The 26,394-nt window shown below is 37.0% G+C and overlaps 1 protein-coding gene across 6 annotated transcripts in view; it reads right to left on the bottom strand.

The window, feature by feature from the left end:
• CNTN4 (contactin 4) overlaps nucleotides 1–26,394 on the bottom strand; it is a 969,481-nt gene that overhangs the window by 153,972 nt on the left and 789,115 nt on the right. For all 6 annotated transcript variants that reach the window (XM_032289676.1, XM_032289672.1, XM_032289675.1 and 3 more), the window contains 4 exons: nucleotides 24,888–24,990; nucleotides 21,138–21,322; nucleotides 8,144–8,280; nucleotides 5,927–6,056 (listed from right to left, as the gene is read on the bottom strand). In XM_032289676.1, coding sequence (XP_032145567.1) covers nucleotides 5,927–6,056; nucleotides 8,144–8,280; nucleotides 21,138–21,322; nucleotides 24,888–24,990 — 555 coding nt within the window. The remainder of the gene's footprint in view (nucleotides 1–5,926; nucleotides 6,057–8,143; nucleotides 8,281–21,137; nucleotides 21,323–24,887; nucleotides 24,991–26,394) is intronic.

Genomic DNA, 26,394 nt, shown 5'->3' with positions numbered 1-26,394 from the left:
AAGTATACGCTCAATAACTTGATAAAGATGCCAAATTTGATTTTAAGAGCCAATGCACAGCTTCCCTCTTCATGATAACTTAAGTAAAGCTCTTGCCTAGATGACTGCAGTTGCGTAAGAAAGGCATTTGTCCTCTCATTAGATGTTGATCACACTCAGCACATTTGATTATTTTGTAATCTGGCTCAACGAGGCAGTTGAGAAATCAGACTTAGATGCAGATGAGCACTTGTGAAACTCCCTATGAAATAACTTTTAGTTTAGCCTTAATGTTTTTCTAATTTGGGAGCCAATCATCTGGATAGATGCCAAATTAACCAGATAATTGCTGAAGGCTGCACCTCACTTTAATTGGGCCATCAGTTACTTTACGGTATTTGAGTGTCCTGCCAGGGTCAGATGTGTTCCACCATACAGGCCAGGAAAACCCCTGTGATACTGAACCATTAGACATAATTTCCTCAGGGTAGAAGCTACTTCTCTTCTACTATACAGTCCTGGAAAAGTCACGTCATATTCAAAAGACCACTGGGCAGGTACCCACTCACCATTAGGAATAGCACTTCCCATTGTAAAATCAAATTTTTTTTTCACAATACCCTCATAGTAAGCAAAATTAAAGACTTTTGACCCTTACCACTTCTGCAACCTTGCTTAAGGGTAGCCTTAGGGAGGGAGTAATATGGAGATTTTTTTTAAAAGCTAGCCTCATTATCTCAAGGTGGAAATGGGTCTGAGGTACAGTTTATGTTCCAGAAATCTCCCTTCTGGTAATTAGAATTAGGCTAGACTTCACCTAAGATCCCATTCTTGTTTGGTTCCTCCTTCTTCCTTATTCTGCTTTTCCTTACAGGTTTTCCCTGGAGAACACTCTTTCAGTGAATTGCAAATACCTGAATACTTGCCCCAGACTTGCTTTGGAGACCTTAGCTATCCTCTATATTTACCCAGTGATTTCACATTTGGCAATTTAATCAGCAGTCCCCATTACCAATATGATCATCTAAGTGGGCGTAAATACTAAACCTGAGTAGAATTATTACTCTAGAAAAGTTATTTTTTTCACCAACAAAATACCTTAGCTATCATTGCTTTTTATTTATAGAAGATTCAGTCTCCCCATGATTACAAGACTCTATTCACTCCAATTGTAATTCACACACCTTCATGAGTGGGGAAGAGGGATGGAATGATGGTTATCACCTAAGAAGCAACATCAGGGATACCCACAGGCGTATATCCCACAAGTGAATCTTACCCATGACTCGGGATCATGTAGCCGAAAAGGTCTGGGAACAGTTGCCTTGGGAAATAATAAACTATCAATTGTAATAGTCAGTCATAAACAAGCACACTTCCATTTGATGTACTCATAACCAGGCCTACCAATATACTGATCTCAAGATAAAAGTCTCTCTATGGTGTTTGCCTATCCAGTGAGTAAATCACCCAGCACACAGATTAATTATTTAGCAGTTAATCCATTAAATACAGACATGTTACATACATATTAAATACCAAGACAGAACACATAAAATAAAACTAAGGGAAAAACCTATTAAATATATGCTTTCTAACCATCTCTTATTCATGACTATAGGGCTATTACCCAACGTGAAAAGGAATCTCCTCTACAGCATTGGAGGTTCCTGATATTTAATCAATAGGTGGAACCAACATATTTTTTTGTTGTTGTTCTTATACAGATCATCAAGAGATAATCTTTTTTATTTTTTTGAGACAGAATCTCACTCTGTCACCCAGGCTGCAGTGCAGTGGTGCAATCTCAGCTCACTGCAACCTCTGCCTCCTGGGTTCAAGTGATTCTCCTGCCTCAGCCTCTCAGGTAGCTGGGACTTCAGGCGTGCACCACCATGTCCAGCTAATTTTTGTATTTTTAGTAGAGACAGGGTTTTGCCATTTTGGCTAGGCTGGTCTGGAACTACTGACCTCAGATGATCCATCTACCGCGACCTCCCCAAATGCTGGGATTACAGGTGTGAGCCACCAAGCCCAGCCAAGAGATAATCTTAAGATATCATCTTGTTTCCATTTTGTTTCTTTGTTCAATTCAGCATCATCATGATTCTAATACAGGTAATGACAATTCAGTTATTTGATCCAAAAGAGCCAAACTATTACTGCTGCATAAGGAACAATCATGTTATAGCTTACCCATGTTAACCAATGTTAATTTCTGTGTGTTTTTAAATAGTCAGATGTCTTCTCCCTCATTCATTTAAGAGGGACTCTAGGGGTTTATCCACCTCAATACTTAACCACCCTTCAATTCACCTGAAATATATTACTGTGAGTTTTTGGAAGGAAAAATGGATATTAAATAGGGAACTTCTAAGCTTGTCATTCAAGAATCTCCAAAACTGGTCCTTAATGACTTTTCCATCTTTCTTTTTTAAGTTTAAATTTTGCCCACATATGCTTTATGTATTTAAATCAAAATTTTTATTTATTATTTTAGTTTTTGATTGACACATACAATTGTATTACATACAACATGTTTTGAAATATATATATACATTGTAGAATGACTAAATCTAGCTAATTAACGTAAATTACCTTATATAGTTATTTCTGTGGTGAAACACTTAACATCCACTCCCTCAGCATTTTTTGAGAATATGATATCTTGTTATTAATTGTAATAATTGTGCTATCCAAAGAGTGCTTCAAATTGTTTGTCCCATCTAACTGAAATGTTGTATTCTTTAAACAACATCTTCCCAACCCTCCCCCACCAATTTTCCCAGCCCCTGGCAACCACCATTCTGCTCTATTTCTTTGAGATAAACTTTTTTAGACCCCACATATGAGTGAGATCATGTGACACCTGTTTTTTTGTGCCTGATATTTCACGTAGGATGATATCCTCCAGGTTCATCCTTCTTGTCACAAATGACAGGATTTTCTTCTTTTTTTATGGCTACATAGTATTCTACTGTGTGTGTGTGTGTGTGTGTATACATACACACACACACACACACACACCAAATTTTGTTTGCCCACTCATCCACTGATGAGTCAACATTTTTAAAAAACATTCAAGATTCTCTATGTGCAAGAAACTACCTCAGATATTTTGTAATTTTGAGTCTTTGTTCCAGCCATTTCATTCCGATCTGGAATATTCTTTGTGTTTCTCAAAATCTAAATTTTTCAGGGCTTAGCTTTCTAACCCAACCCATTAGCCAGACTCCCTTTCCTTAATTCCTGCAAATCTTACATTTTTACAACTTGTTTGGACTATATAATTTGATGACATGCCTTTATTGTTCTCATGTTAAACATGGTTAAATAATTTCTCAGGCATTTTCATTTTATCTTCACTGCTCTAGTGGTATGGTCTGAATGTTTGTGTCCCTCCAAAATTCCTATGTTGAAATCCTAAACCCTAAGGTGATGGCACTAAGAGGCAGGACCTTTAAGAGGTGAAGCCCTTATGGGGTGAAGTGCCTTATGAATGGGATTATTACCCTTAATAAAAGAAGCCCAAGAGACCTTCACACCTTCTGCCGTGTGAAGACACAGTGAGAGGTTGTCAGTGTGCAAACCAGAAGAGCGTTTTCACCAGAACTCAGCCATGCTGGCAGCCTGGTCTCACACTTTCACCTTCCAGAACTATCAGAAATAAAAATTTGTGGTCTATAAGCCACCATGTTTATGGTATTTTTGTTATAGCAGCTTAAACAGACTAACACTTCTAGTTTGCTGGCATTGGGAAGCTTAAAGTGCTCAGATCAAAAATTCATTTGTAATTAGGCAGTTCCAATTGGAAATGATTTTTAAATAAACCCCTTAATGTAAAAGTTGGAGCAGTGGTTTGTAGCTAACAGGCTTTGAATCCTGTTACTAGAGAGAGGGGGAAGGGGTAGGCAAAGGTGGCTTTAAGCCATTATGCGTGCACGTATGCATACACATATATTCTGTTATTTTCAGCTATGGGTAGGCACTCTAGATAAAAATCATTAAACAGCCTTTCTTACATTATTGGAGTCATTTTTTTCTATCAGCTTTTCTTATTTCAATAAAGGGGACTACAAAATCTTTTAAAATTATAAAGGGGTCCCTAGACACATAAATTGGCTAGTACTCATCCAGAAGGTTTTGAGACACTATGATTCATTTCATTAGGACACATCTCACTTGTAGCCATTCTTCCAACTAGCTGATATATAGCAGAATAGAGAACATACTTGTTTCAGAAGAAACTCCTAAGCAATCTGCCATGGTGAACTGTGCTCCAAAAGAGTCAGTTCCAAATACCAATAGTTAGCAAAACTGGGCAGAAGGGAACAATTGAACTTGTCCTGGAAGGAGTTGAAAAGTATTGTTCCTAATATTTATAGGATGAGAGGTATGTGTGTTTAGTCTTCCAGTAGGCCTAGCCAAGCTGATGCTTATTCCCAAAGCACAGAACCATTAGGAGGCCTCTTTCAAAAAGGCTCCATCCCTATGAAATCTCGCAATCATTATTTTGGATGGGATTTGGGTCAATGCTAAAGAACTTAATGACAAGAGCAGTTGTGGAAGTTTTTCTTTCTTTCTATTTTTTTACATTGTACAGGATGGAAGTACATTCTACTTGAGAGAATTTACTTCTACATGCAAGATTTACATGCTAGGCATCAATGAATGTTTTCCAGAAGGGAAAGTCAGGACTCTGAAACAATTGATCAGAGCACGTGAATTAACTCCTTTGTGTGATATTTTTCTCTTATTCATAATCTTCTATTATGCTCTCACCAAGGAGAATGACTCCTTAAAGCCTCTAAAAAGGAAGCAGTTCCCAAATCATTTACATTTGTTTTTTTGTTTTTAGTTTTCATTATCATCTTTTCTTTTATAACAATAGATACATTCAAGATTTTTCTATAGGATTATGCAAGTTGTTGGTCTTAACTTTTTTTTTTAATGTCCATAGATTTATCTGTTCACTCAACTATGCTTTTAATTATTTACTGACTTAATTTATTAATTCATTTTAATAAAATAATCTCTCAACTTCTTCATTCAACACACTCATTCATTTTTACATTCATTCAATATTTATTGAGTGCATACTATGTGTTTCAATACTGTATTAAGTCCTGGGAATAAAATGATAAATTAAACCAAATATGATCCTTGATATCATGGGGAAGTTAAAATATGGTGGAAGACAAAGACAGAAAAATCACATAAATAAATGTAAACTGTAACTGTCATAAAGGAGAAGTAAAAGTATAAAAACCTGTAATAGGAAGAGTTGACCCAACCATGATTTTCTGAGGAACCACCAATGAAGCTGGGATATGGGAAATGAGAAGGAGTTACAGAAATGAAGAAGAAAGGAAAAGTGTTTCAGGCAAAGGATGCGCTCACTACATACCAGTGGCCTACAGAGGAAGGGAGGATGGTGAATATGCAGAACAGAAAAGTCAATGCAACTGAAGAGGAGGTAGGAAATGGCACACGATGAAAGATGTAGCTGGGGGAAAGATCATTAATGCATAGTCTGGAAAAATTCAGATGTGGAAGAACAGGGTTTATTCTGTCAGCTGTTCAAATAAGCCTTTCCAAATCAAGTCAGCTCTTATTCCCTCCAAGCTCAAGTTTGCACCAAATCAGCAGCAGGCTCCAAAAAGCATCTCAAAAACTTTGCTCAATTTAGAAGTGCAGTCAATACAGGAATAAAAATGAGTGCCAAGGGAAGCATGGTCCCCATTGTAAGCATCGAAGAGGCTGATTTAGAAAGTGTTCTCTTGTTGTTGCTTATAGATTTGCTTATTACTTGTTTCTGGAGTAGTACCTTTGGACTAAAGATTTCTTTACTCCTTTTCTTGGCTTGAACACTTACGCTTGGCAAAGAACAAGTTAGTTTAGTGATTTAAAGAGTTGTGTTTTTTTTCTTGCCAGTATAAAGACTCACCTATAACATTAAGCTCTGCATTGGAAAAGATAACTCCATGTTTATTCTCTGCCAAACACTGATACATGCCAGCATCTGAGAGGTTCACTACTGTTATGTTGAGTGTTCCTTGCTCAATTTGAATTCTATCCTGTGAAAGAAAAGAGGAACATAAAAACAATGACCTTCTACATCTGAGACTTTAAGGAAATTTTACCATGTGCAATATGAAGGAAGCTTAATGGGAAGAAAATAGCCATCATATAAGCAATTTACATAACACGATCTATTTATCTGTCAACTAAATTTGTGGCAGGTAAGATGCTAAATGGAACAACCAGTACATCAGTTGGTAAATGGAATTTAAATTGTAGGATTCTCTTGAGTTTTCATTGATTTAATAGTGAAGCCATTCAGATTAATATCCCCTCTAAACAGAAGAACTTGACATTTAAAATGCTTTTTTACTTTAAGGCTTTGTACTAACCAGAGTTAGGGGGTTTTGAAATATAACCAAATTTACTGTTTAGAGTGCTTAAAACACTCAAATTTTGGGCAAATGACACTTTGAAGGTTAATAAGATTACAATCTTGGGTGAAACAGAGGCAAATATTTAATATCAGTTGAGGTGTACTAAAACATGTAGATATTAATAGTTTAATATTCCCTTAGTTTATTGCTGTCAGTGATGTGATTTAAGCTGAGGACCATCTGGCGGCCAACGTGAAGGAAGCAAAGTTAGTATGTGGCACAGATCTTCCTGATTTGTCACCTTGAGGATATACAACTTGGGTATCAATTTTCATAAGTATCAAAAAGGATGTCCTTCTCTCCAGGGGACTTGGCAATAAAAAAAACCATATATATATATATTTATTACATTATATATATATAAAGAGGCACTAGTTTTCTGTTTGCCACAGGGTCGTAAGTTAGCTGAGTGAATGCTTTATTAGACTTTGATAAAATCTAGACATCCGTATTCCCTCACATTATGAAACCAGACCAATCGTCCCACAGAAATGATAATTACTGGTTTCTGAATAAACACAGAAATTGAGCTACTGAGCTGCCTAATTTTAAAACTTGAAACTTATCTTGGTCACATCTGAGTTAACTCCTCAGGAGGCTGACCCTCAAGCAAGGGACTCAGACTCACCAGATCATGGCATCTAGATGTGAGACACCAAACCCTCCATCTGTCATGATTGTCTCTGTACCCCTCCCTAATTCCTTTCTGCACATAGCTTCATCCCTTCCCGAGCTACAGGAATTCCCAATTTTAGTCATTTAGAGAGATGGATTTGAGAATGATCTCCCATTCTCTTTGCTAAAGCAGCTGAACAAGGCCTTATTTCCTGGCAATACTCACTGCCGCAGTGATTGGCTCTCCATACAGCAAGCAACAAGACCTAGGCCAACCCCCTGGCATTCTGGTAACAATTACACAATGGAAGGAAAAATACCAGTACCTAGGTACCTATACTTTTGCAATTTGTTTGAGTTTGGCTTTTATAATTGACAGAATCATGGACAAGCTGGAGCCCTTCCAACAAATGGAGAAGGTAACATGAGGCAGGGGACGGGTTAGGCAAAACAGCCCCTTTTCTCTTCCTGTTGCATAAATTCATGCGGGGGCCATTGTTCCAAGCAGGCACTGTTTCCTGTGTGGCCTCCTGGAGGAAGAAATCTGAGCATGAGACTGCCTCTCAATTTGGAACCTGAGGAAAATGTCAAATTTCAATTAACATTTGAAGCTCAGTAGGAAAATACATAAGGAAAATTAAATTGGACACAATTGTTCCTCATTCTCAGGGTCTCCCACTCTGCCCCTGCTTCACTCAGATTTCTTTGTCAGAGTGTTTCTCTATTTAGCTGGACATCCTGTATTGTGTCAATACCACTTTTCTCGTAGTGGATCCTGGAATGTATCTTCCTTTGTATCTTAGCACAATTGCATGTTCCAGACCTTCTGCATAACTTTCCCATTATAAAGCCACAGATATTAATCTTTGAAGACCAAAGATCCAGTACAAGAACTTAATTGAAGGCTGGAGAATTGAATTTATGTGCACTTTCTATTTATCAATTGAATTCACTTTCACTTTTTCCACTATACTTTTGTTTCATTGTATATTATTTTAGAAACAATTCACCATTCTCACATTTCCATGGCAATGAGGCCATATTACACATGATAGTCAAGACTAAGACACAGTTACCATTAATTTGCTTACCTGAGTTAGCAGAGGTTCACCATTTTTTAGCCACCTGTATGTAGGTTTAGGCCTTCCATTTGCTTTACATTCCCAGAAGACATTTTCTTCCATGGCCACGTGAATATCATTTATTTTTTGAATCCAATTAGGTTGGGCTATAGCAGTTCAAAAGGCAGAGAAAAGTTGTATATATTCAGGGTAGACTTAATCTATCTTTATCATATGCAATCAAAGAACAAAAACACACTTATAATAAAATTCCTTTTCCAGATGTTATGCATATAACAAGTCTGGGTAGATGTTCAGGGAGGTGCACATGCCCTAATGTGAATACTGTTTTTGTAGTTCATATTGTGGTCTTTTAATGTCTAAAGGCAAAATGGATAAAGCTACAAATATCATATGGCAAAACTAACTGTCCCTCTCCTGTATCTACTATTCCATTATTCCTTTTTTCCCTTTCAGTAGAGAGTATCTTCCCCTCATCCCCCTCCTGCTTTTGACTGGGCTGGTGTATTCCCAAGTATGCACTACATTTGCCAGACCGCTTTGCAGCTAGAGGTAATCATGTAACCAAGTTCATGCCAACTGTATATGTGTGAAAGTGGTGACAGCAACTTCTGGGTTATTTACTGAAAGATACTTTGCCTAACCTCTTCTTGCCCCTTCACATTGACTGGAAAAAACTGACAATTGAAATAGCCTTGGATGCAGACATGGAAGCTACATAGGATGAAAATGCTGACCTGTCAGCCTTGGACCATGAATGACCATGTGGAGCAAAGCAGCTCCAACCCATCTGCCAGTTTTGGGGAAAATAATGTGAGAGACAAATAAACTTCTTATCTAAGCTACTTTATTTTGGAGTCTCCTTTGTTAGAATAGCTTAGCATGACCCTAACTAATATACTTCACTCACACATGTTGTATAGATAAATTTTGTGACTCCTTTCTCCTTTAAGACTATCATCATTGTTGATTATTGATTTCATATTGATAGAATGTTATCTATAGGAATATGATGCTAGAAGCCCAACTCTTTAAATGAGTCCTGATTTTTATCAAACCTTCTCAGGAAATCAAGTCCTGCCCACAGTCTAACACAGGAATTCAAAGCAGCACTGAATTCCCTCATTGCCCACTGCCATGCACTACCCCTGCCACCCAAATGATACCATATTTTCTGTACTTCATTGAAGTCACATTTTCTTTCCTTATTTTCAGTAGATATAAAGACAATGTTAATTCCATGTTCCATAAAAAGTCTTCATAAATATCAAATCTTGCCTCAAGCACAATTCATGCCATTAGGAATAATGATAAATATATTTAGGTAGAAGACCTTCAGCCCAAAGTCATGCAGAAGAACCATAGCTGTCATTCTGGAATTTAATGTGTTCACAGGGCATTTCTACAGGGTAATGTCTATCAAGGTAAATCTAATAATCAAAGTTGATGTCAGTATTTAATTAGGAGATGCTACTCATTATTCTTAACATCTCTTCCAGTTGACTTGACCTCAGCATCTTCCTTCAACCAGGCTTCAAATCACCCATAATTTAATTCAAAAGGAAATGGCTACTGTTGAGGTCAAACTGTATATTTTACCTTTTCAATAATCAACAAAACTAGAAAAACACTCAACAAGTCACTTAACCAGCAGAGGTCTCTAGGCCCTTGAATAAATGCTGCTTTTTTCTTTTCTTGTCTATAAGCAATTTTATGTTTTTCAAGGAGCAAAACACAGTTTTACAAATCCTCTACTCATGGGATGATGCATTGCTGCATATGAGGAGAGGCCAGAAGGGTCAACTTCAAAAAAATTTAGAACATCAACAAGCATTAACTTGAATGAAGGGTTATAACCTACATCCTGAAAAGAGCTGCAAGTCTTCGTTGTTCTTTATCTTCCTGCTGCTAATGCAAAGGAAGCTAAAAAGGTTCTCTGCTTGGAGAATTTGATGTGTAACCCTGATAGGGCTAATGTAGTTGTATGCCTGATTTCACATTCAACCTGCTGAATATTTACCCCCTACAGAGTCCATGAAAACAAAGCAAACAAGAAAAGCCACAGAAATCTGTGTGGAATATTAACAACAAAGCCAAACTTTTGAAAGAGAGTAAGGAAAAAAGATGGAAGGGCAAATGTAACTTATGAAGCAATGTCAAGTTGGAGTTCAAAAAGGAAACATCAAAACCACATGCAGAGACAGAAACTTCAATGTCATGGATTTCCTGTAACACTTGGGCTTACTTATTGCTTTCTTTCAAAAATGCAGAAAGCTGGAAGCAAAACCTTGCAATCTCAAAAAGCAGGTGGGGCAGAGAAGGGAGGGACTGGAGAGAATTTTGAAAAGACCTTGCAAAGTTCCAACTAGTTAAGCATAGAAGGTCTCATCTCTTCCCACAGGGTTATAGAGGTCAAGGAGTTGGAAAAGAATAGTCAGTGGTAGTTATTTGTGCTGGCCAAGGTGAAATCAACAACAAATTCAGTGTCTGTGAGAGATCACCTGGTACTTTCTTTGTTTTTAAAGTAAAATTAATTCATAGAAGACAAATTTAAACTGGTATAAACATTTGCCTCTCAAAGTACATATCTGAACATGGGCTCATAAAAATCAGAAATGAAATATTATTTTATAGACATGACAAAGAGAGATAGTTTTTATCTTAACATGCCAATTGCAAATCTACAAAGCAAAAGCCCACGTAGTAAAAGTTTTCACTCTTGCACACTTAGATTGGATGAATCATATCTAAGTGAGTGAGTTTTTCATACTAGAATAAATGAAGTCATGTGCTTGATGAAAATGGCTCATATATCTTTATTTTTTGGGGGGGCTTACCTCGTTCAAAGTCCTTTGATGACAAAAATCCCAGTTTAGCATATTATAAGAGATATCATTAGCCCCTCCCCCTTCTGTGATAATGCATTGAGTACAGGGTATTTATCACTTAATATCAAGGTTCAACTTCATTTTACAACTCCATATTTAAACACAGGTTAAACATCCCTAATCTGAAGATCTAAAATCTGAAATGCTCTAAAATTCAAAACATTTTAAGCACTACCATGATGCCACATGTGGAAAATTTCACACTTGATCTCATAAGACTGGTCGTAGTCAAATACAGTGAACACTTTGTTTAATATATTAACTTATCCAAAATATTAAAATATTACATAAATTACCTTCAGGCTATGTGTATAAGGTATACGTAAAACATAAATAAACTTCATGATTAGGCTTGGGTCTAAATATTCCAAAATCCTAAAAAATCTAAAATCTGAAACACTTCTAATCCCCAGTATTTCAGGTAAAAGATACTCAACCTGTATCAGCTCAGAAGAAGGTCTGAACAGGTTAGTTCATTATTTCAGTTCTATTATTTCAGAAGCCATTTCTAAATGTCTTTTTTTGGGGGGTAATATATGCAGATCTCACATATTAAACAGAGTTAAACACATTAACATATTAAAAGAGAACCATCTATTTTGAACTTCCATATTCTTTCAAGATTTGAAACAAAAGAATTCTTCTAGGACTCCTTAAGCTGTTCTCAAACTACAAATTCAAATATAAGGTTAAATGGTTGTGCTGAGATTTGACCCTGTGACACTGTTTGTCTCTTGGATACATAAACAATCTCTTCCTTTCAATCTTTTGTTCAATAGCTGCCAGAAATGACCAAAATCAACATTTGTGTATTCCAGCCATTAGAATTGGGCAAGCATCTTATTCAATAATAATTTATATTGCAAGCAGATATAATTTAAACTCAGTGGGTCAAACAATTCTCAGGAGTATTTAACTCTTCAATTTTCTAAAAACAGAAATTTCTAAAAGAAAGAAATGCCAACACATGCTTCAGACCTTAGAAACTCAAAAATTGAAAAGAAAGGATACGATGGCAAAACAAACAAACAAACAAACAAAAACTTCTTTAAATTACTATCACAAAGATGACATGTAGACATTCACAGTTATTCCTGGTTGCTTATACAATTTTAGAGAAGATGAATCATCTCCAGGGAATGCAGGAGTTTCATTGACATTGCTTAAGAATTTTAATGATAGTAGAGCTTATGAGCCTGGAGATAATTACTTGGCTTCAGTTTACACCTATATAGAGATGCTTCCCAAATCTTTATCTCCAGCCTGGGACTCTTACACAACTGACAGAATCATCAAGATATTCTCACTTTACCTCAAATTCAATGTTCCCAGTATTGGCAATAGGAATACTCATTTTCCAGTGCTACTTAAGAGAGTCTACCAGTTTTTTATTACAGACTTAAACCTCTGACTTCCAACTGGCAGAAGTCACTAAAAGAAGGACCAACTCTACAAGAAATATGCATATTGCATTTTAGGGCAAGGTCAAGCTATGATGTTTGTTCAGCACTGACAATCTGCACTTCTCTGGCTTCAGACTCTCATCCACTCCCCACACAACACCAATCAGTCTCCTCACAGGGGTCTTCAAACTCAATTCCATGAAGCTCCAAGGGTTCTTGGAAGTCACTCCCTTCAACATTCATTCAACTTCTCAGTATTTAATACACAGCAAGGTGGCTTCATTCAATACAAAGCAGCCTTGCTTTTTATTAAATATTTCTTGTAAGTTTCATGTTAAAAAAAAAGTACCTTGTGAATTAAACATACACATACTTGCTGATAACTTGTTTTGTAAGAACAGCTTTGGAAATGTAGTCTGGAGACTGGATACCTGCTTTCTCTTTGAACTCAGAGAAGTTTGGACCGAATGATGTCTAACATTCCTTCTGATTTTAATAAGCGAAGCCTTTAGCCTTTAGATTGCCTCTTAAACCAACCGGATTCATAGTTCTCCTAGTTTTTCTATTAATTTGTGCTTCATTCAGACACTCTTATTTATGGTTTCTTCATCTCTATAGAACTTACAACTGACTTGCTTCTGGCAATGGTATGGGAGATGTCATCAGGCCAATCCTTTTACAGATAGCAATGATAAACTCAAGTCAGAATATAAAAACCAACTATATGAAGATACACTAGAAGGCAACTCAAAACAGCCATATTTCTATTAATAGGTATTCATCAATACATAAAACAAATATAACCATAGGAAGTAATCTATGTATGAGATAATGAATAAGATTTGTGAATGTGCTTTACCTCCTGTAAATGTTATAAATGTTACAAAAAGGAGAACATTATCATTGTTTCATATCGTTAGATTAAACATTTAAAGTCTTCTGCCATCTGGTCAGGTGCAGTGGCTCATGCCTGTAATTCTAGCACTTTGGGAGGCCAAGGCAGGTGGATCACCTGAGGTCAGGAATTCAAAATCAACCTGGCCAACATGATGAAACCCTGTCTCTACTAAAAATACAAAAATTAGCCAGGCATGATAATGTGTGTCTGTAGTCTCAGCTATTCAGGAGGCTGAGGCACAAGAATCGCTTGAGCCTGGAAGGTGGAGATTGCAGTGAGCTGAGATCATAACACTGTACTCCAGCCTGGGTGACAGAGTGAGACCCTGTCTCAAAAATAAATTAATAAATACCATCTGCCATCTGGTTTTAACTACATCTCTTACTTTCTCTCCAACTATGCCCAGTGAATTCACAGCTCCTGGTGAATAAAGGCCTTTGTTCTCCACTCCAATAAGCCAGTTCAGAACTTTACAAATGACTTATAGAATTAAAAATATTGTAAATCAGTAATATTTTTAAAAAGGCTATTGGGCCCGATTTACTCAATTAGACCCAGATCAATCGAGCTATTACTCTACCCTTTTATAGATTAATTTCTTTACATGTCTTTTTGTATTTTTTTAATCTTCAAAGCCTCTACCTAGTATTTACCTGAATCTGCTCTTACTGGGCTCAATCTTCTCTTTCCCTTGTCCACCTTGAGTTCAGTCCCAAATGCAACCAATAATGAAAACTACTAATATGTGGAATACCTAATCAGCATCACTTTATGCACAACATTTCTAAACCTCATAATAATGTGCAGGTTAAGTGGACTTACATTCATTTTATTTTTTTATTTTTATTTTTATTCTTTTTTGAGACAGTCTCTCACTCCATCAGCAGGCTCCAGGTTGGAGTTCAGTGGCGCGACCTCGGCACACTGCAACCTCCACCTCCTGGGTTCAAGCAATTCTACTGCCTCAGCCTCCCTAGTAGCTGGGACTACAGGCGCGCACCACCACGCCCAGCTAATTTTTTGGTACTTTTAGTAGAGATGGGGTTTTACCATGTTGGCCAGGATGTTCTCAATCTCTTGACCTCGTGATTCACCCGCCTTGGCCTCCCAAAGTGCTGGGATTACAGGCGTGAGCCACTGCGCCTGGCCTACATTCATTTTATAGATGAGGCCCAGAGACATTAACATCCAGACTCAGACAGTGACTCAGTTAGCAATGGTATACAGGGCTGCTTGGCTTCCACATCCATTCTCTCTCTAGAGCCTCTCAAAAAATGCCCAATCCTACCGGAAATAACAATGGGAGTATTCTTTCAGATATATCCTTCCTAATAGTGGATATGTTAGATATATCCTTCTTAATATCCTTCTTAGTGCAGTCTAAGAAGCACTATAGGTCCCCAGGTTCCCTTCAGGGAGTCCATTATGTCTTCTCTTTCCACTTATATATGTGTCAGACTAGATTTTCTTCATATACTTCAATTGAAACAACATATCATGACAGATTGAATACAGAGGTATATAGGAGAATGCACCTTTATTCTAGTAAGACAGACATTAAAGAAATTTGCAAAAATATAAACCATGCAACTCTTTACATTAATTTTTTTTTGTTTGGAAAAATATAGTCAGTTTTCTCATGCTAATTATTTCTAACATATGCTGGTTGCATTTTGTCATTTTAAAGTAAATTAAGTTCTAAGTTAAATTCTCAGTTTAAATTAATAATATGGTATATACGGTAGATATAACTCACATAAACAAAAGCTCTTTGAGGTACCCCAAAATTTTTCAGGGTAAAAAGGAGTCCTTAAACCAACAGTTTGAGCACTCCTGCTTAGACAAGCAGAGGAACTTTTAGATACATGAATCAACTTAAGCAAAACCTCCTATAAGTAAATTTAAACAATATTCATTGATGAATAAAAAAATGTAACTGTGACATTTTGCCTTCTCTGATACTACAGAGCAAGACTTGAATTGCATTTCAATATATTGTCCTTAATGTGACTCTTTCATAGCTTAAAGTTTCTTATTAGGTGAGGACTTTATGCCTCCACTGCTGTATTAATTCTCTCTATTATTTACACATTTGCCCAATGGGTACCCCATGAAAACTGCAGCAACATACTTTATTGGAACTACCAGATGAAAGAAAGAAACAAAAATTGTTGACTTAAGTGACACTCAGGGGAATTGAGGGTATCAATATCAGTACTGTCTAGGACAATTAAGCAGACTACTGCTCCACTGTGAAATTACCTTATCTACTGTGTTCAATTTTTGGTCACTCTGTCCTTTAAGGCACTTTGCAGGGCTGAATATTATCTTGTGATCACATATACATGGCACATCCATGGGGAATTAGTATGCTCTGCTGAAAGATGCTTCAGTATTCACTTATTGATGACCTTAGAGATACTCAAACACCATTTGCAGTGCCATCAAGCCTACGGTTTTGCCTTTAGAGGCAAAGGACTGTAGCACAAAGGGTCTAGACGTTTAGTCTTACATGTAATTTGAAGAAGAAAACAAGAATTTATTTTGGACTCAATAATCAGATGACCAACTTTGAAAATAGAAAGTGAAAAGGTCAGTTGTTCATCCAGATGTTTTCATTTGTGAAACTGGTCATGAAAAATACATAGAAAGAGTATCTGGGTGATTGATGAATTTTTATTTTATTTTACCTATTTTATTAAAATGTTGTACTGGCAGGAAAAGTAACACATGTAGAATAGCAGGAAAAAAGCAGTTCTAGCTTAAGTATTATTGGATACTGTGGAATATAGCCTTGTTTACTGCTCAAATATTAGATTCCCCATTTCCTAATTATGAAGATGATTTTACTCTTATAACACCTGTTACAAAGAGAAGAAATTGTACAAAGATATTAAATATCAGGCTTTTTTAGTTCACACTTCACTCTATTAAAGGATGACTATAATTCTATCAGCCTTTTTGGGCAAAAAGGAAGTGACTACAGAGACATAATGAAGTGGAAAGAGAATAATTATCAAGTGAATTAAATCTATTGTATATTGCTCTTGCCTTTCTTCAAAGATAATTGCCTTAGCACTCTCATTCTACTTTGTATAGACTGGCTACAATGCCTGATGTGACAGTAAGCTGTAGCTTTCCAGGGTAGTCGGAACACCTTCTCTTGCATGTAATTTAATCTTCAGCTACACAATACCATGTGGGACAGCCTAAGCATAGAGCAACGGTTCTCACCATGTAGTTCCCAGACAAGTGGCATCAGCATCACTTGGGAACTTACTAGAAATGCAAATTCTTGGTCCTACCCTGGACTTACCAAATCAAAGCCTCCACCTGGTATGTTCCCACTGGGAACATAGAACGAGACCCAGAATTCTGTGTTGTAATAAGATTTCCAAGTTATTCTGATACAAACTGAAGTTTCAGACCCTCTAGCACAGCATTTGAAATCTAGCTCTGTTTTTTACTGTATAAGCTTAAATCAATTACTGTAATCTCTTTGGGACTCAGTTTCCATGTCTATAAACTAGACAGATGTAGGAATGAAATGAGAATATCCTATTGGCTTTAACTACAAAATATATCTCAAGTCTCTCCATTTCTCTTCCTCTCTTAAGTCCTAACCAAAAATGTCTCTCACCTGGATATTGGTAATGGCCTCCTAACCAGTTGTCCAGCTTTTGCTCTTGGTTTCCAATCATTCATTTACCACAAAACAACCTGAGTTCTTTTAAAAACATTAATCAAATTGAGTCACGCTCCTGCCTTGAAATGCTGTAATGGCTTCCCATTATACTCAGAGAATAAAACCCAAACTCTGTGCCTGGCTTACAAAGTAATGCAGTCTGTCACCTTCCTACGTTTCAAACCTTTGACCCTTGCTCACTACGATTTAGTTAACATTGGCTTCTCTGTTACATATCAAGCACAGCACATCAAGCAGTTTTCTGCCTCAGAGCCTTTGCACTGCCTTATCTGCCAGGAATGCACTTCCCCTTGAAAGCCTAGCTCATTTTCATCCTTTAGGTTTTGGGTTAGAGGGTAATTCTCAGATAAATCTTTCCTGACTGCCTCATCTTATAAAATCTTTCCCTTGCTCTCAGCTACTTTCTATTATATCAATCTAATTACTTATTTATTTATTTGAGATGGAGTCTCGCTCTGTTGCTCATGCTGGAGTGCAGAGGCACAATCTCAGCTCACTGCAACCTCTGCCCCCTGGGGTTCAAGTGATTCTTCTGCCTCAGCCTCCCGAGTAGCTGGGACCACCAGCATGCACCACCACCACATCCAGCTAATTTTTATGTTTTAGGAGAGCCACCATGTTGGCCAGGCTTGTTTTGAGCTCCTGGCCTCAAGTGATTCACCTATCTTGGCCTCCCAAAGTGCTCAGATTATAGGCGTGAGCCACTGCACCTGGTCAGTCAACCTAATTATGTTCTTTATCACTCTTACCATAAAATAAAATTTTCTAGTTAATTTGTTTGCTTAATAGTACACTTCTGTTAACTTCCAGTAATGTATTAGGTCTTTGAGGGAAGACATTTTGTCTTGTAGCCCTAGTACGTCACAATGCCTCCCACATGGCAGCAATAAAAAAAATTTTGTTAAACAAGTAAATAATGTATTAAAGTTATTTTGGAAAATGTTTATCTTTAGTAACAAAGATCCTCAGCATTTTACCACTGAAAACAAATCTATTTTTAGGAAGTTTTTATGCCAAAAAAGATTGAGAAAAGTAGATTCAACTAGACCATGATAGCAAAATAAAATTGGGAAGATGGGGTAGGGTAAAAATGTTCTGTCTGAATTTGTTTCAGTTCTTCATACATACTAAAGATGAGTAGCACAGGCTGACTTAAAGACATGGCCACAGTAGGGACAAACCAGCTGTCAATAGGGCTTCCATTATTCAGACACTGAGAACAATGATCATGCCCAGCAGGCCTTTGAAAGAAGGTAAAGTGGTTTTAAGGCAAGAAGAAAAAAAATTGCCATTTTGCCAGTCCTGAATAGGAGTTAGCACCCTTATGAATGGAATACAGCAACTTGGAACACAGAGAAGCATGTTACCCATGGTCTATAATCCCTAAGGGCAGCACACCTTAATGTAAGAAATTGTCTTGTCAACAAAGACAGAATGTTCATGGATAAGCAACTGGGGTATTCTCTTGCCTTTTGTGAACTACACGTTGATTTTAATCATAATAACTCATTTAAATTGGAGACCTAGGCAGCTGGATATTAGAAACACAGCACTGTGAAAATCCAGACCACAAAAAAGTGAGAGGATAGAAGATGACAGCCAAGTGCTTATGTATAATTAAGCTCTCCTGTGACTGTGACAATGAAAACAATTAGACAATTTTTGTCACTGATATGCTAGATAAGGAAAAACAAAAGAATAAACATAAATTCAATAGCCAAGTGCTATGGAAGTCAACTAATCTGACAAGTTTCTAATACCAAGCGTGGTTGACAAGTGAGGTAAGGCTGAGTTATCTTCAGAAAGCAGGCATATTTTATTTTATTCTGCTCTTTTTCGCATGCATGGCTGCAGATAACTCCATTTAAAAGGAAACATTGTTAGAACCCGATTTTCATCTCCAGGGCAGGATCCTTGAAAAAAACATTTCCCTGCACAGGGCTGGGAGCCAGTGACAAAGTTGATTTTCCATAACAGTAACCCTGGGGTACTCTATTTCCAGTGCAGGAAACCTCTAACCCACAGGAAAGCAGTTCTGCCGACCCCTGGTTACAGAAAATTTCATACCAGTTTAACATACTGAGAACAGGAATTTCACTTAACAGAAAATCATGAAAGTTGAAATGACTTTATTCAATTACTTAGGCTACTCAAATAACATTTAGGAGCAGCCACCACTGAACTGAGTGGAAATCTCTAACCAGTTTCCAATCAACCGTTTAAAAAATATTATGTGATTATTGATCAAAATTCTTTGTCCATAGCTTTTTCTTTTTTCTTTCCTTCCTTTCTTTTTTCCTTATCTTTTTCTTTCCCTCCATTCCTTCCTTCCATTTCTTTCTTTCTTTTTTGGAAGAGAGAGCTTCCTTAGCCTGTCTGGTGGCCATTCTGACAGGGTAGGAAGTGTAGCCTCCTTTGGCCAGAAGCTGTAAACAGGCACTTTGAAGGAGGGGCAAAGGGAACAGGAAATTGTGCTGAGTGGAGTGGCTGAATATACATATTTAATAAGCTACAGGAGGAGTCATGGATATTTATGAAAGGAGAACAATGTGCATGAGCAACTGAGTTTCATGAGTTCTGTGTATGAAATATACATCTATTCATATGTATATACACATTCATATACATATATGTATATTTCATACACAGAGCCATGAATTTATATATATATTTATATGTATATAAATATGAGTATACATATTTAATAAGCTACAGGAGGAGCCATGGATATTTATGAAAGGAGAACCATGTGCATGTGCAACCCTTCATAGGTTCCGTGTATGAAAAATGGCAGTATTAGCATCCGAGGATGGAGGTTTTGGCCCCGTGATACCTACAGGTAGACCAGTGGACATGAAACCCCTCACTGCACATCCTCCCTAGAATGACCAGAACCATTCTGTGGTTGGTGGTCTCTTATTAAGCAAAAAACAAGGGGCAGCATCAGGTGGGTGGGTGGTATCAGTGATGGAGTCTTTTTAAAGGGCTAGTTTGTGTTTAGCCCTTAGGGAAGAAAGGCTTATTGTGGATAGCGAGAGATCGGGTATAACTAGATGTGTCTGACATCACCATCCAGTCACGGCCAAGAACTCAGTTTTCAGTGTTACTCTGGGCCCTCCTTAGCCAAAAGGGGTTCCCTTCTGTCTACTGGGGAGCTTAGAACTTTGGTTATATCTTAAAACCAAAATGCTTTGGAAGAAGAATTAGTGAAATAGACTTTTGTGGGATCAATTATTCCAAGAAAGAAGAACATTTAAAGCTTTTGCTACAACTTGCCCTACAGCACTACTCTCATCATTTTAATATGCATTGTTGTGTGTTTAAACCATTCTTAAATAATTACCAATCTATAGTATTTGTTTTCTGCATCCCAGGCAGATGGGATTCTGGCATGGTCCAATTTGGCAGAACTCAGTTTGCTTTCAAAATGCCTATCCAATAAAATCCTCTTCTAGATTTCAAATCAATATCCTAACAGGGTTTCCAAGATGGGCTCAATAATGACCATGTGCTAATGGTTTTACATTTATATTATTTGGATCAATGCTGATGATTTGATTGGAATAGGAGCAGCTGCACATAAAAAGTCTTTGGGGTGAGAGAGATTTGTCACGTTCCACTCTGATAAGAACTAAATTTGGACAGTGTGCATTTTGAAATGTTCATGGTATCACATTAAATTGCTACCAAATAGGAGCAATTACAAAAGATTAACACAAGCCTCAAATCAAAATTCTAATGAAGAAAAGCACAGAGCTTTAAAAAAAGATAAATCAGGAGCAGGAAAAATAAAATGTTTCCTGTGTCAGGTTTATAGCTTGATGCGAAGAGGAAAAACAGACTTCTTTCCAAGTGTGTTCACACTAATACTCATCCTCCAAACACATCAACCTAATGTCTTCCTCTCTGCTCTGTCAACACCCTTGCCCCCCACCCTCACTCTCCATACCCAGAATCAACTAGGGCTAATTATGGAGCAAACCATGAGTTACACACAGTCCTATTCTATGCAATCTCTCCCAAAATGCCTGAATGCCTCTTGGCTTATGATTTCAACATCAGGAAGTTCTGTAGTACTATAAATGATAAACTGAAAATATATACTTACCATAAAAAGTTAACTGTCCCCTTGCTACGTTTTTCCCTCTGGAATTTTCAGCCACACATTCATATAAACCAGCATCTTCCTGCTGAAAATTAGGGATCTCAAGAATTCCATTTGACTTATGTCTTCGGGCTTTCCTTGCTATTGGCTTTCCATCAGCTCTTCGCCAGATAATAGTTGGTACTGGACTGATAGTAAGCATGAAAAGGAGTGAATCAAACTAGAGAAAACTGAACCTTTTATTTGAAGCTATTCTCCTAACAACCCCTTCCTTCTTGGTTCTGCACATATAAGCTTGAAGTGTTTTGCAAAGTTCATTCATTCATCTGTCACCACTACAATTTTAACCATATCCACATCTGTAATATTATTTATTTAGTGTTCTTCTTAAAATCAAATAACTTTTCTTAACTTTAAATAAGGTGATCTAGCAGGGCACAGTGTCTCACACCTGTAATCCCGGCACTTTGGGAAGCTGAGGTGGGCGGATCACTTGAGGTCAGGAGTTAGGACAACATGGTGAAACCAGCCTCTACTAAAAATATGAAAAAAAAAAAAAAATTGGCTGGGCATGGTGACAAGCACCTGTAATCCCCGCTACTTGGGAGGCTGAGGCAGGAGAATCGCTTGAATCTGGGAAGCAAGGTTGCAGTGAGCCAAGGTTGCACCACTGCACTCCAGCCTGGGTGACAGGGCAAGACTCCATCTCCAAAAAAACGAAAAAAGGTGATCTATCTCCTATACAATATCATCACTGAAATAAAAACAGATTTGTATATGTTATATGTGTTTCCTCATACATGTTTTTTTCCAAATCAAAAATATGAAAATAAAAATGTTCGTGTGCATTTGTGGCAAATTAAAGATAACTGTAAATTCTTTCACGTTCCTCCCATTGAGATGAGATCACGTTCCTACCCTTGAACCTGGTAGCTCTTTTAAACCACTTTGACTAATAAATAAGACAGAAGTGATGTTGTATGATGAAAACTCAGGTGTTAAGAAACTGACAGCTTCTACTTTCTGTCTCATGGCAGCCCTGAGCTGTCCTACGAGAAAAGTGACTACCTTGAGACTGCCAGGAAGGAGAGGCCGTACATAAGGCTTCCAGATGACAGTCCCAGTCATCCAGCACCAGCCTTACAACATTCCCAACAAAATACCAGAAATGTGTGTGATACTCTTGTGAGCTTTCTAGACCAGTTCATCTGCCCGCTGAATACTACTGAAAGACCTGAAGCATGCCACTAAAAGCAAAAGAATCAGTCAGCCAAGCCCTGTCTGAATTTTTGACCCACAAATTATAAGACAGATTAAAGTTCTGGTGTTCCTTTTAAGTTGGTTTATGTAGTAACAGATAACAGAAACAATATAATTTCATAAATCTATGCACCAACAATGCAAGTACCCTACTTTGAGAAATATTCAAATAATGAATTCAGTAGAAATAACGAGCTCATAAAATTTGAGAGACACAACCTAATTGCTGACATAGAGGAAGGGTTCACTCCAGGTATATTGTTTTGAACAACATGGTTTTTCTCCTTGTCATTTATATACTGAGAACCTTACCAACTTAGAGCAATCCATTTGGAAGATGGGTTGGGGAAACTTCACTTAAAATAGTAAGAAGAAGACAGATGCCATCTGTGAGGTCTTTATGTACTCTCAAGGCATCTATCATCCTACTGCCATAACTGGTAGAACATATTTTAAATTGCAGAGAGGGCATCATTGAGTCTGCAAATCAATGGTTTAGTGAGCTAACCACAGCTTTTAAGACTGTGGCTTCCTGGCAGGGGATACAATTATTTACTTATTTATTTTTCACAAAAACACACACAGAGAAGTAATTAGACTAAAGACTTCCTAATCTTCTCTGGGAAACCTGAGATGGTATTTAAAGCATTAAAGCCATCAACTCTACTATATTTGTTTTAGAATAATTTAAGTTCGTTAGACAGGCTCTAACTCAAAATGCAGAAAGCCTCTATGAAAAGTACATAATCGGTGTCTTTATACCAATGAGATATATACTTAATACATGGCTTTAAAAATAACTGTACTGAGATGTAGTTTTTCTGCTCTTAAGTGGGCAACAATGATGTGTTTCAGCAGCTGGATGTGCATACTCAAACACGTCTGTGTAGACTGAAGAAGCCAATTTGGTTTTTTTTTTGTTTTTATTCTAGCACCATTTAAATAGTGTGAATAGAGTTTAATTCATAGCCTTCTTTGAAGTGTGAACAACGCGAATTCTGCTCTTTCTTCACAGACTATTTTTCAAGGTGTCACCTTAAAAAATTCATCAAATGCATTTCTAGGCTACCCAGTTACCTGCTCTCATCTTTAATTTCATATATATAAATGCTTATACATACATAAATACTTTAAAAATGAAAAGTGTAATCATATTATACCATCGGCAATCTGCTTTTGTTCTCTTAGCAGTAAGTCATGGGCATTTTCTGTCTTAAATGTTGTTTTACAACTTGACTTTTAAGGGCTGTAGAGTGTTCAATCTATAGTTGTGTCATAATTTACTTAATATGGTAAGTTTTCAGGACATAAAAAAATACCACTGTATTGTACTGTACCAAAGTAAAGATACTACTGTAGATTATGTGTCATGACATGAAAACACATGGAAACCAAAACAACATTTCTATTACAACTGACAATATAATGAAAAAAGGAACCTGTTCTATGATTGCTGTAAAACACAAAAATCATAAGAAAATAGATTACACGCTAATATAAGGATTGGTAGAATTAGTGTTGCCTGGCTCAGTGGCTTGGGCCTATAACGCCAGCACTTTGACAGGCGAAGGTAGGAGGATTAGTTGAGGCCAGGAGTCTGAAACTAGCCTGGGCAACATACCCAGATCCTACCTATACCAAAAAAAAAAAAAAATAGTTAGTGTTGTTGCCTTATTCAACATGTGGGCACAGGGAATAGAGAGTTAGTAATGGGTTGGTCAGATAGATGGGCTGGTCGTAAAGATTGACATGGATCATTAAATCCACAGAAGATGTCAAAATTCTCACTTAACAGTTTATACTGTTTATGCCAAACCTTTATTGCTGGTTACTGGCAAATAACAATCCCAACTGATGTGCATTTCATTTTCTTTATGCCCTCTGACATATTCTCTAAGGAAAAGTTAACTAGTTTCTAAGTAGGGTTTTCTCAAGATAATCCAGACTGAATAAGAAGGTTGTAAAGAATTTTCAGATAACTTTGTAAAACAGATTCTATCACTAGCCAGAGCAGAAGGAAATCCAAAGTAGAGAGAAGAGACTGACAGTTTAAAAAGAAAGTCAAGAAAAGTCTAACACATCCTCTACAAACTGGGGCCAAAATGAAAGTCCATATTTTTCCAAATAGTCAGCTTAACTGTATCTCAAATGGAGGCCACTGTTTTCTTGTCATTCTGGGTTAGACAGCATGTACACTACAGGTCATAATAATAGAAATACTTTTTCAGAATTGCCCATTCTCCTCTCCTTTGTGACCATGTCAGTTGTGGCAGCCTAATCCTTCTTGCACCATTACACGTCCTCTCTCCATGGAGAGGGTGCAGAATCCAAGATGCATACACAGAATTACAAAGAGAAAGGCTTCACTTGCTTTTCAGTCACCTCAGAAGCCACCACTGTGAAGAGTGCAAAAAAAATAAAGCAAAACCAAACAAAACTCTATACCTGCTCAAGCTGAAAGGGGGAGGAGAAAGAACACAAACGAGAACTTACTTTCCTAAAGCAAAGCATTCCAGCTTCACCGTTGCTCCTTTTGCAGTTGGAACTGTTTCTGGGAACTGCACTTCTATTTTCGGCTCATATTCACCCATCACTCCTGTGAATAAATAAAGGAACTAAGTCTTGGAGATCCTTTTAAAATGTACAAAATGTAAAACTCATTTTTCTGTTAATGTAGAATGCTCATGCACATCATTATGTGCACAGTTAATTCCTTCATTTAAAGCAGGTCCTATCTCTAGCAGTCATGAATTGTGGCTCTTCTCCCAGTTACAACTACAGAAAAATTTGTATTACAGCATCTGCCTGGATTGAATTTTCCATGCACACAACTTTGCCCCTCAAAAGTATTGTTTTAAGGCAGTCTCAAGGAACAAAAGGAGAAGGGGATAAAGTGCCAGTCATCAGGAAAATTAAATAAATTATCTCTTTTGAAGTACACTGCAGAAAAATTTGAATTTGTAATATTTATTAATAAAAGTACTTAAAATACTTGCATGTGTAATTATGTCTATATAATAAAATAATTTTTCTGAGTAATCATTCTGTGGCTACAACTTTTACTTTCATTTCCAAGGCCAATGTAAATGAATCATAAATTAGTATATGCAAGGTAACATCTAATGCCTGTATTTTTATTACATTTTGGACTATTGAAAAAAGAATAACAGGACACAAATATAGAAAAAATTTAAGTTATACCTACCTTGCCAATGGCATACTCATTTGGAGGGTAATATTTTCTCACTTTTCCTATATCCTGGAAAATGACTGTATACTTATGGCCAAGGTAACACAGTTTAACAAACTAAGTCCTGCTTTGTAATTAAATAATTATCAATTATTTCTTTCTTCCTTTTTTTTTTTTTTTTTTTTTTGAGACAAAGTCTCACTCCTATTACCCAGGCTACAGTACAGTGGCATGATCTCAACTCACTGCCACCTCCCGGGTTCAAGTGATTCTCCTGCCTCAGGCTCCCTGAGTAGCTGTGACTACAGTTGTGCATCACCATGCCCGGCTAATGCTTTTTGCATTTTTAGTGGAGATAGGGTTTCACCATGTTGGCCAGGCTGATCTTGAACTTCTGACCTTAAGTGATCCACCTGCCTTGGCTTTCAAAGTGCTGGCATTACTGTACAGACATGAGCCGCCGTGCCTAATGTTATCAATTATTTCTTATCAATACATGCTTGACTTTATCTGCCACCATTCTAATTGTTCTAATACATTTATTCTTATTCCATTTCTGGACATTTTTAATGATCTTTGATTTAACTTTGCCCATAAAGAGTTTGGAATTACCTAGTTTACTAAAAAAAAAATAGGGCTCTCCATTTTCATCTCTCCTTTAGGCTTCCCTTAGTCAAGAGGAAAAAGAGACTGAATCTTAGAAGAATAGGTTAAGAGAAAAATGGATGCGGTCAGGTGCAATAACACATAATTTCATTCACTTTGCAGAGATAATCCCTGCCTTTTTTTTTTTTTTTTTTTTTTTTTTTT

Source organism: Sapajus apella, unplaced genomic scaffold, assembly GCF_009761245.1.
Source record: "Sapajus apella isolate SASKATOON/1434 unplaced genomic scaffold, GSC_monkey_1.0 scaffold23, whole genome shotgun sequence".
NCBI classification, from domain to species: Eukaryota; Metazoa; Chordata; class Mammalia; order Primates; family Cebidae; genus Sapajus; species Sapajus apella.
Note: the sequence above shows the minus strand (reverse complement) of the source record. Positions and strands in the feature narration are given on the sequence as shown.